Raw genomic sequence first — 12182 nt, forward strand, 5'->3', positions numbered from 1 at the left:
AGCAGCAAAAATAAGTGAAAATAGTATGCTTCAATCTGCATTTGGACTCCATAGTTATTTATTTGGATGTGGATAGTATCCAGATGAGCCTTTTGAAATTGTCTTAGATCATTGTATTGCTGAGAAGAGCAAAGTCTGCTAAAGTTGACCATCTTACATTGTTGCTGCTACCGTGTAAAATGTTCTCTTGGTTCTACTCACTTCACTCAGCATCAGTTCATGTAAGTCTTTCACAATTTTTCTGAAGTCTTCCTGCCCATCATTTCTTACAGAACAATAGTATTCCATTACATTCATATACCACAATTCGTTCAGCCATTCCCCAATTGATGGGCATTCCCTTGATTTCCAGTTCTTTGCCACCATAAAAAGAGCTGCCGTAAACATTTTATACATGTAGATCGATTCTCCCTTTTATGATCTTTTTGGGATATAGTGCATTGCTGGATAAGTTATAACCATTTGGTCATAGTCCCATGGAACAAGCTTAAACATATCACCACCCTTTTAATAGGAAAGGCCAAATAGGACCCAGTGAGCTTCTTCCAGTGACCCCTTCTGGTCAAAATAGCAACATTTTCATTCTTTGATCCCAAATTATAGCCAGAACACAAGGAAATTGGAATTATTGGAATTATAATGAAATTATAGAAGCGATCGTGGAGAAACTGAAACTGTAATTATGAAGGCATCAGAAAAGGAAGGTGTATTGATGAAAACAATATCCCCTTTTAAGAATCCTATCCACCTGCTTAGGAAGACAGAGGAGGAGGAATACCTCACTTCTGCAACTTAAATAGCATGGTCACCCCTATCAGTTCTGGAGGCTCAGTAATACTTGGAAGATTACAAGTATTACTGGAAGTTACTAAAGTATTATGGAAATTATTAAAAAGAATCAATTCTCAAATTGTAATGATTTGCAGTGATGGTTAAGAACATGTTTTATTCAATTCTCATTACCAAGGCTTAACAGACATTATCTTTTGTGTAGGAGGGAACTCAGTACCTGTTGACAGATTGTCCATGAGCTACATAAATTCTCCAACTACAGCTCCTGGGCTGTGCTGGCAGGACCCAAGACTTCTCTGGACTACAGGACCAAAATGTGACATTGTGTAGGTAATATCTTCCCAAGGGGAGAATCTGAGAAGAGACCCTCTCCATTCGAGGGTATGGGCAATAGCTCCTAACAAGATATAGCTATCCTCTCTCCCTGTTAAATTCCTGGAGAATCATCTGGTCCTCAGGGGGTCACCGGATCCTGGACCCCACTAAGCTCCACCTCCTCAGCTTGTGAACTCCAAATACTTTGCAGGAGGCTCAAAACCTCCTGAGGCTCTTTGGGTTTTTGAGACAGTGAATATGCCTCCAAATTCTGTTAACTGTGATGAACAAATCACCACAAGTTAGCAGAATCTACTGGGGACATCATAATGGAGGTTTCCAATAAGCAGTCTCCAGTGCCCTCACTAGTACCCGCATAAATATTGTAAATATTGTACCTCTCCTGAATTATGACCTTTGGAGCCTATGGACCAAGCATCTGAGCAAAAGCTTCCCTATGGACTTGGGGTCGTCCTATGATGAACATTATATACTCTTACTACTTCTCTGTTCCTCCTAGAGATCAACAGGATTACAAAAGATTTTCTCACCCTTTGTTTAGACATGGAAAGCAATACTGAGAGATAGCACCCACAAAATGGAGATACTGCCTCCAGAACTGAGCCAGACCCAGAGAGTATTCCCCCTGTCCTGCCCCATGTGTCTGAGATTGCTGCCCCCCTTGTGCTATACTTTGGAATCCCAAACCTCACTCAAATTATAATGAAATGGTAAGTTAATACGATGTTTCTCCTCGAACAATCGAGCAAGATCAATATCAAAAAGTGTCAAAACTGGGCAAGCTCTCCTATCTATCACCAACCCCCAACCAGGGGCCAAATGATAGCTGTGAATGATTCACTTTCAAGGGAAGCCAGATAGCCAATGGTGTTAGCCAGGGAGAGGAGGTGGGTGACCAAGGTCACGTTGGTGCTAAGAGGTTAGAACTCACAATTCCAGAACTTCGCAGTCATTTTCCTTGCCAAGCCTGACTACAGCCCTCCTCCAGGAGCTGCCCATCTCTGTAGCTGCAAGAATGTCTAACCTGAGGGAGCTGTGCAAGGGGCTTCCCCTACACCCCCTGCCAGAGAACAAAGGGCGAAGGGAGGGGATACCCCATGCCCCTGTGAGAACCCCCAACCTCAGTCCAGAGGAAAAACAGGTAAGAAGCTTTGGACCTCCTATCTTCTTGTAATTGCAGTCTTGGGGATTCTCTTGGCTTCCAAAGAGCGTCTCCCTTTTCCTTATGGGAATGGCAGTCTCTTTGAAAGAACTCTTTTCTTCCCTGTAATATAATAAAAAGAAAACTAACTAGACTTCACAGAAGAGGTTCATTCATGTGCTACAGTGAGCCTGATTCCAGACTATGGAAGGATCTAATTGATCACTTTCACTGGGTGAGCCATAAATTGACATGAATTGGTTCTCTGAGGTTCGGGGTAGGAAGCAACCTAGCCCCCAATACCTTAGGAGTTGATAGGGACTCAGGCTAATGATTCCAATATGGCCAAACTCCTCATGTTTTCCCTGGTGGGTTTTAAGTTTTAATTTCTTCTTATGACTATATTTCTACAGGAAAATGGTGAGCCTTTTGGACATGGTTCTGGGTCTCTCAATCCTATAGGCTGAGAAGTCATGTGTCATGAAGGAGTACTTTGCTCATGTCCTGCTTTTGACACAGTAGCTGAGTGACCCTAGGCAAAAAACTATAATAATAATAATAAACCAAAAATAAGTAACAATAATTACACTTGCATTTACATGGTGCCTTACAGTTTGCAAAGTACTTTAAATAGGTTATTTCTTTTGATTTTCATGCCTACCCTGTGAAATAGACACTATTATTATCCTCATTTTTACAGATGAGGAAACTGAGACTGGTAGGGGTTAATTGACCTTGCCCAAGGTCACACAGCTGGTAAGCATCTGAACCCAAGTTTTCTTGACACCTTTAACATGCTAGCCATTTACAAGTTCATAAACTGCAGAAAACATCTGAGTATCCTAGGAAAGTAAAAATTGCAGAGCAGATGACACCTTTGATAAAGGGAGTTTCTTAACCAGTGAAATCAGTCTTTTTTTTTCCCCAGTGATCTTGGGCAAGTCATTAAATGTCTCTTGTGCCTCAGTTTTTACATCTCTGATGTGGGTTATTAAGCTACCTCTTACAAGATAGTTGTGAGGCTCGATACTCCAGAAAGCACTTTAAGAGATTTTCATTCTTATCATCACTACAGGATATGATCTGTCTCATTAAGAAGAAAATCTCTGAATATTTGTCTAGTCACAGAGATCTCTGAGAAGAGACATTTGGATTGGAGAAAAATGCAGCTCCTCCCCCAAACACAGAGAGAGAGAGAGAGAGAGAGAGAGAGAGAGAGAGAGAGAGAGAGAGAGAAACAGAGAGAGAGAGAGAGAGAGAAGCATTTTCTCAATTTCTCCATATGGATGTCAAAGGTTAGGGTTAATGATCTGTACTCTTACATAACCCTCTTGACCGTGCGCCAGTGCAATAGTTCTCCATTAAGACCCTGGATTAGAACTGAAGTCTTTCTGTCTTTTCAATTAAATCAGTCCATGAAACTTGTTTTTGGCACCAACTGTGTGCCCAGCCCTGTATTTAGATCTTCCAGGAAAACAGGAAAAGGTACTTCCTGTGTATGAAGCTGCAAACTCTTGTTTTCCACGTGAAAAAGTTGAAAACAAACTATAACTAAACCCAGTGGTTGAGACACTAAGTGCTGGAGGAGTCAGAAAAGGCATCAAAGAAGCAATGTCACTGGATCCTTGATGGAGTTCTTTTCATTGGAGAGATAGTGAGGAGGAGAGAAATTTTCTTCCAAAGAACCATTTTCTTACCATTTTCTAACCACTATAATTGAACTCCATTCAACACAGCAAAGAAACTCTCTAGCCTCTTTAAATTATTTTAATTAAATTTTTATTTTTTTCTCTCTATCCCAATGTAAAAATACTTTAAATTTTTTTTTTTAAAATGTTGATTCTGGGTATATTTCTACTTTGACCACATACAGATACAGGGTCTCATCTTGGATCTCACCAATGGTGACTTTGTTCTTAATAAATGGTATGCTCTTTAGCCTCAAGTAGACCCTCACTGGAGCTCAATAACCCTTTTATTCTTCACTTACTGTGTTATCCTCCAGAGTGGGTAGGCCTGAATTTTTGTCTTCTTCCTCTTATTGCCCTTTTTCACTTTGATTTCACAGCAAACAATCCAGCCTCCTCCCTTTGTGCCTCCAAACTTATCAGTAATTCTTCCCATCTTAGAGGAGGAGTTATTGAAGACTACTTGCCAAGACCAATTCTTCCCTTTACTTTTCATCCCATCCCCTCCTGTCTCCATAGAGCTTTTACTTCAGCATTCATTTCCTTTTTCATAACTCTCCTAGTTATTTCTACTGGCTTCTTTCTTTTCTTCCTTTTGTTTTTCTCCCTTAAAAAATTAACTTGACAAACACAAATATTTTCATATACAAAAAAGAATAGAAAAAGAGATGGTGTATGAAAACAGAATATCTTATATATAAATTGTTTCTTTTTAAGGTATATATTAAATTTATCACAGTAATAAAAATACTGCCCTGTGTTTCTATGACCCCTTCTACCTTCCTTCTACTATATTCTACATAATTTTAAATGCTTCATTGACATCCCTTTTTTCCCTTTTTATATCTTTACTTTTGTCCCTCTGAAAATCTACCCCAACCCTTCAAAAAGCTCTCCATTATAAGAGTATGATCAAGCAAAACCTATTCACTTATAGTCTGCCTCTCTGCATAAGGGATCCTCTCCCAACTTGCAATGTTCTCCTCAATAAAATGTTGGTTAAAAATAGATGATCACTCAAGTTCTTCCAACTCTAAATATTCTGGGTTGTACTAGATCCTCCAAAGTCAAGTCTAGCTCTATAAACCAAATTCATGGAGTCACAGATATAGAATTAAAAGGGACCTTCAAGGCATTTGGTCCAACCTTCTCATTTTACAACAGGGGAAATATGCCCAGTGAGATTAGGCGACTAGCCTAAAGTCACACTATACTTTAGAGGCAAGATTTGAAAGCAAAATCTCTAATGTCAGAGACAGTATTCTTTCTATCTTCCACAAAATCACAGACTTTTTTGTTAGAAGAGGTCTCAATAGTCATTTAAACCAAGCTACATCTGGAAAAGAATCTCCTTTATTACATGCTCCACAGCTGATTATCAGTTCATTATTCATTATTTCTGATTGAAGACCTCCAATAAAGAGGAACCTCTAATAATCCTGAGCCATTATACTTTTAGACAACTAAATGTTAAGAAGTTCTTTGTGACATCAAGTCTAAATCTATTTCTTTGTGATTTCCAACTGTTGTTCTTCCTGCACTTAGGGACCAAATAGAACAAGTCTAATCCCTTTAACCAATGGCAGCCCTTCAAAAACTTGAAGGCAACTATGGTGGTCCCAATTGTCTTCTCTTCTCCAGGCTTCATTTCTCAGTTCCTTCATCTGACCAAGGATGACTTCCTATAAGTATAAAACCATAACATTGGTAGAAAAAGGCTCTGAAGATCAGTACAAATATTTTGAACAAACGTAGAATCATCTGAATCAATGTCCAAGGGAACAGCATTGAACTTTGAAGTTGAAGATCAGCTTTCATTGAGATATATGAGTTCTGTACATTTGGGGTTTTGTTTTGTTTTTACAGAACATCAATAACATTTATAGCTACAGAGATGCTAATGGAGAGAGGAGTAACAGGAGACTGAAAGAAATCTGGACATTTGGCCGAAATCTAATAATAATCTCCCCACAGAGATGGGAAGGAACTGAATTATACTAATTAGTCTGTACAAATGATGACACTTTGAGACATCATTTGCTAGTTTACAAAACACTTTCTTAGAACTTATCTTATTTGAGCCTCATAGAAACCTTGTGAAGTATGTAGGACAGAGATTATTATCTCCTCTTTAAAGAGAAGGAGCTTACGACCCAGAGAGGGAAGACAATCACACAGCTATTAAGACTTCAGCTTCAAATACCATGCTTTTTCTCCTATATTATTCTGGTCCTTTCATAAGAATCAACTTGTTTTCACTTGGACATATTTACACATATGGGCCATAAGAAAAATAGGAAAAAAGACATTATTGTGATCATATTTACCTATATATGCATGTATATATATATATATATATATATATATGTAGTACAGAATTCAAATTTGGGATTTTGCATATATATGACATACACACACACATATGTGTACATTCTATCTATGTATTTATTGATATGTCAGATGGCTATATTCTCCAAAGGCAGCTAAGTAGCACAATGGATAGAGTGCTGGACCTACAGTCAGGAAAGCTCATTTTCCTGACTTCAAATCTGGCCTCAGACACTTTCTAGTTGTGAGACCCTGGTCAAGTCATTTAATCCTTTTTGTCTCAGTTTCCTCATCTATAAAATAAACTACAGAAAGAAATGAAAATCTGCTTCAATATCTTTGCCAAAAAAAACAAAAAAACCAAAAAACCAAAACTGTGACAAATGGCATCACAAAGAGTTGGATATGAATGAACATTGGATTGAATAGTTGGATATGACTGAACATATGCTCAGAACAAATCCAATTTTGCAAAGTGTAAAAAGTAATTTTAAAGTCATGGCCCTTTGAAATCCAACCTCTTAGCAGAGTTTTTCCTTTGAACAGCTATCCAGAACAAATGTGTTAAGCACTTTTAAAGTATATATTCAATTGAATACACGAGTAACGAATTAATGTATTTGTGTCTCCTGAACTTTGTTTTCTTCTGTATTTTCTTGATGCTATTGTCTTCCTTTTTTCTGTATTTCTAGATCACTACCCCTTAATTCACCCTGTCCTTTCTTCCAATGAATAGAAGGACTTTCTTGTAACTAATAAACAAAGTCAACCAAAAATCAGCACATTGGTTTGTCTTGGGACCATATCTTGATATCTAATGTCTCTTCTTAAGGCCTCTCCCCCTCCAATAGAACTTTTCCTCAAATTTGTTGTGAGGACACCTTTCATTTTGCTTGACCAAAGTATATTTTAGGATGTTTGTTCCAGGATTTATAATTTCTATTATAGAGTCCTTCTTGTTCTTTGACCCTTTCTTCTTCTGCATGGAACAGCCAAGTTTTAGCTGCTAATAGGGTAGGAGAGGGGCAGTTCTATATCTGTTGCAAAATCATGTTATATTATCTTTGGTTTTTTGCCCACTAGCAAAAGAGAGTCCATGGGTACTAAGTAACCTGAACTATACTTTTCCTAGTAATCCTGAATTCAAAACAGCCTAGGCTATCTGAGTCTTGAAGAGGCTATGGGCATGAAGCTTCCTAGTAAATATTTATTTTATTGTAGATTGCTTGAGTAAAAGACTATATATAATATACTTATATGTACATACATAAATATATAATTGAATATGTATGTGTGTGTGTCTGTATATATATATATATATATATATATATATATATATATATATAGGGCAGCTAGGAGGTATAGTGGATAGAGTATTAGACCTGGGGTTAGAAGAACCTGTGTTCAAATATGGTTTCAGACACTTATTAACTGTATAACCCTGGGCAAGTCACTTAACCCTATTTACCTCAGTTTCCTCCACTATAAAATGAATTGGAGAAGAAAATGGCAAACCATTTCAGTATCTCTGCCAAGAAAACCTCAAATGGGGTCATGAAGAGTTGGGCACAACTAAGCAACTAAACAACAATAAATATACACAATAAGTGCGTGTATGTATGTGTGTATAAGATCTCCACTATGACTCTCAATTTAGCTCTTAAGTCTTCTTGTTGGATAGAATCAGGTTAGTGACTAACTCCACCATCTGGTGGTTCAATTAGTTATAACTCCAGAGAGAGGTTTTTATTGCCGAGATTGTGTTTTCGAGGGGGTACATATGAAAAATTAACTACTCAAACAAGTCAGTTCGTGTTTAAAGGGAGGAGTCTGACTCTTAAGTCTGACTTAAAAACACTTAAAAATTCAGGGAAGGGAGAGTTTAGGCTGGTGTGGAGGGGGTAGGAAAGGTTTCGTAGTAGGACTTCACCATGGACCTGAAGTATAGATAGAATTGGGGCAGTCAGAAAGATGGATGGAAAGTCTTCTATCTAGGCAGAGGGGAATATTGTAAATGCTATAAACAGAGACGAGAATTGGGATGCACCTTTGCAAGGAACTCTGCGAAGGCACTAATCTAATTAGAGGTTCTTTTTTTTTTTTTAATAACTTTTTATTGACAGAACCTATGCCAGGGTAGTTTTTTACAACATTATCCCTTGCACTCACTTCTGTTCCGATTTTTCCCCTCCCTCCCTCCACCCTCTCCCCAAAGATGGCAAGTAGTCCTATACGTGTTAAATAGATTGCAGTGGATCTTGGATATAATATATGTGTGCAGAACCAAACAGTTTTCTTGTTGCTCAAGGAAAATTGGATTGAGAAGGTATAAATAACCCGGGAAGAAGAACAAAAATGCAAGTAGTTTACATTCATTTCCTAGTGTTCTTTCTTTGGGGTTACTCTTCTGCCATCTTTGATCAATTGAAACTCAGTTGGATCTTGTCTTTTTGAAAAATCCCTTCAAGAATACATCCTCATACAGTATCATTTGGGGTATATAATAATCTCCTGGTTCTCTCATTTCGCTCAGCATCAGTTCTTAAGTCTTTAAATCCTCTTTATTGTCCTTTGGTATTTCTTACAGAACAATAATATTCCTAACATTCATATACCACAATTTACTCAACCATTCTCAATTGTGGCATCCATTCATTTTCCACTTCTAGCCATACAAACAGGGTACAAACATTTTGGCACATACAGGTCCCTTTTTTTAGTATCTCTTTGGGGTATAAGCCCAGTAGAGACACTGCTGGGTCAAAGGGTATGCACACTTTGATCCAGCAGTTTTCCTGGATTATAACAAAGAAGATAAAAGGGAAAGGGACCCTTAACAAGTTTAAATCATGGCTGAAAAATGAAACTGAATGGATTCCATCGAATTGAAATAGCTAATAAATTGTGGTATTAAGTATTGCTTTTGAAATATTGTTTCGAAAGGCCTGGAAGACTTACAACGATGCTGAAATGAAAATGGCGGACCAGGAGTCTTACTTAACAACAATCTAGATGATGAATTCTGATGGATCGGCCATCCTCAGCACGAGATCCCAAATCATTTCTAATGGACATAATAACTGAACTGCACCCAGAAAAAGAACTCTGGGAGATGACTAAAAACCATTACATTGAATTAATCCCTATATTTATACACCTGCATTTTTTCCTTCAAACTAATTGCAATAATTCAAGTCTGATTCTTTTTGTACCAAAATAATTTTTGGTCATTATACCTATTGTGTATCTAATTATATTTTAATATATTTAACATCACTGGTCATCCTCCATTTGGGGGTGGGGGGTAAGAGGTGAAAAATTGGAACAAGAGGTTTGGAATTTTAATGGAAAATTACCCATTATATATTTAAAAAAAGGCTTTAAATAAAAAAAAAAGGGTATCACAGTTTGATAACTTTTTGGCATAGTTCAAATTGCCTCAGAATCGGATTTTAAACTCCACCAAAATTATCATTCCCTTTTTCCCCACATCCCCTCCAACATTCTGCATTATCTTTCCCTGTCATTCGAATCCCGGGGGTATAGTGTATCTCAGAGTTGTCTTAATTTGCATTTCTCTGATCAATAGTGATTTGGAACACTCTTTCATATGAGTAGTAATAGTTTTAATTTCATCATCTGAAAATTGTCTGTTCATATCTTTTGACCATTATCAATTGGAGAATGGCTTGATTTCTTATAACTAATTAGAGGTTCTGAGCAATGTCATAGCTGCTACTAGATTGTCTTAATGTTGGATTCAGAGGTTTAGACTCCTCTTTGAGATACTTTGTCCTTGCTTAATAATTCCTCATCTCCTCTCCTCTTCTGTCTCATAGTTGGCTTTGAAGAATGCTCTGCGGTACTTTCCCCCTGATACAAGTCCACAAGATTCTGGCACCAGAATTTGCCCAGGAGCTAAAGCTATATGGGCACATCTACATGTATAGATTCTGTCCAGATATTGAATAAAGGGTGAGTATCTATTTACCATATTTTCAAAGGGGTGGGAAAAAACATGGAAATTCTGCAATTTAAGGACCCAAAAGATAAATCATGTTGGATAAATAGGAAAAAAGCTAAGCCATTAGACAATGTCCATTAGTTCAAATCTGTTTTATATTTCATCCCCTCTTTCTACTTTTCTGGGAAAAAAGAGATAGGTTACCCTCATAGGACTTCAATCAAATATTTGATGAACCTCTGGTGGAGGTGGGATAGGGAGAGAAATTATAGATACTATTTAAAATAGAAGAACCTTTAGAGATATCTATAACCTCCTAATTCAGTTGACAAAGAGCATAGATTTGGAGCTAGAAGGGGTCATCTAGTCCAGTGATTTTTAACATGTTCTAGTCACGATGCTTCCACTTCCTCCAGGAAGTTAGGAACCCATCACTAAGTTAAATGAATTGACCCATTACATAATATCTTTGTGGCAGGTCAAGCACTCAAATCCAGGAGATGATATGATTTTGCTTATGCTATTATTCTTAAAGGAAAGAGGAAACGATTTATGCCATAGATTCAGACTCTTTTTCATACCCTTCAATCTATCTATCAATCGTGCAGGCTGTGAATAGGGATGAAAATGTAAAATCATTGTCCTTTAAATTCAGTTTACCCAACACTTATTAAGAGCTTACTCTGGGTAAGGTACTAGATTAAGCCCTAGGAATATAGAAATGAAATATGACATCATTGCTGCCTTTAAGAAACAAAGACTCTATGGGAGGATTGATGCAACTTATGTAGAAACAACTCTAATTGAATCTAGAATGTAATAAGGACTAAAAAATTCAGGATAAGTGCTTCGAAGAATCTGAGAAAAAATAGACCATTGGAAGTTAAAATAGTATCAGGAAAAAAATAGGTTTCTTTCTTTTAAAATTCATTTAAAATTTTTGAATTCCAAATTCTCTCCTTCTTTCCAGCCCATCATTCATTCATTCATTGAGACAGTGAGCAATATAATAGAGGGAGAGGTTTCCATAAGGAAAGAAAGGTGTGGAGAGGAAGTGTGTTCCTTTGGCTTTGAGAAGGGAGAGGTCAGGACAAAAACTGGGCAAAGTTGTTTCCAGCTGTCCTTTCCTTGTCTCCCTTCCCTCCTCAATGTTCTTAATTCCCTGTTATATAATGCCTACTGAGGAATTAGTAGCAATAACAGCAACAAAAATCAACACTTACTCACCCTAAAAATATGGTCCCTCTCTCTCTACTATCCTATACCTGCTTCTCTATTTAATGACATGTTGGTTAAATATAAAAAAGGAATGCTTTTTAAAATATTAGAACCTTCAAAAGAGTGTGCCCAAATTGACTACTGATTTGGACCTAATTACTTGATCAAGGGATAGTAATTTGTTACCAGGAAGGCTTTTGTAATGTCAGAGAAAGGAAACTGTAGCTCTGAAATTGTTGCATTCTTCTTTACAGGGATCTTTGATCTCGGCTCAAGGCTTACACATATAAGATGGTGGAAGTGACTTTTTCTCATATTTACCTCAATGCATTGTTTTCCAATACATGTACCACTTTCTCTTTCCTGCTGTCATACTGAGTATATCTGTGTCTTTCAGGGCCTACCCAATTCAGAACTATCCTTGTAAGACTAAATCAGCAGCAGCGATAATGCACATGATTATGAACAACTTGGACCCTTCTGTAGCCCAGGTAATCTACCACCATGACCCTTGGACATATATGAGTGGTACCCCCCACTCCCATTTCCTCACATGAGAATCAAGGCATGTCTTGAACTATTTCTGAAGCCCAGAGTTCAAAGAATTAAATTCTAATTGGTTGCCAAGAATTAGTATGAAAATCAAGAAAGAGTCCTGTGAGAGAAAAGGATGCTGTTTTAGAATGGTATCAAGAATTGAGGAGAATACAAGAGA

The 12182-nt window shown here is 37.4% G+C and overlaps 1 protein-coding gene across 1 annotated transcript in view; it reads left to right on the forward strand.

Moving 5' to 3' along the window:
- Positions 1–2058: 2058 nt before the first annotated feature.
- Positions 2059–12182, forward strand: part of UROC1 (urocanate hydratase 1) — a 54627-nt gene continuing 44503 nt past the window's right edge. The window contains 4 exon segments of the mRNA XM_031955870.1: positions 2059–2269; positions 10125–10160; positions 10162–10254; positions 11860–11958. Coding sequence (XP_031811730.1) covers positions 2144–2269; positions 10125–10160; positions 10162–10254; positions 11860–11958 — 354 coding nt within the window. The 5' untranslated portion in view covers positions 2059–2143.

Source organism: Sarcophilus harrisii, chromosome 1, assembly GCF_902635505.1.
Source record: "Sarcophilus harrisii chromosome 1, mSarHar1.11, whole genome shotgun sequence".
Classification (NCBI taxonomy): Eukaryota; Metazoa; Chordata; class Mammalia; order Dasyuromorphia; family Dasyuridae; genus Sarcophilus; species Sarcophilus harrisii.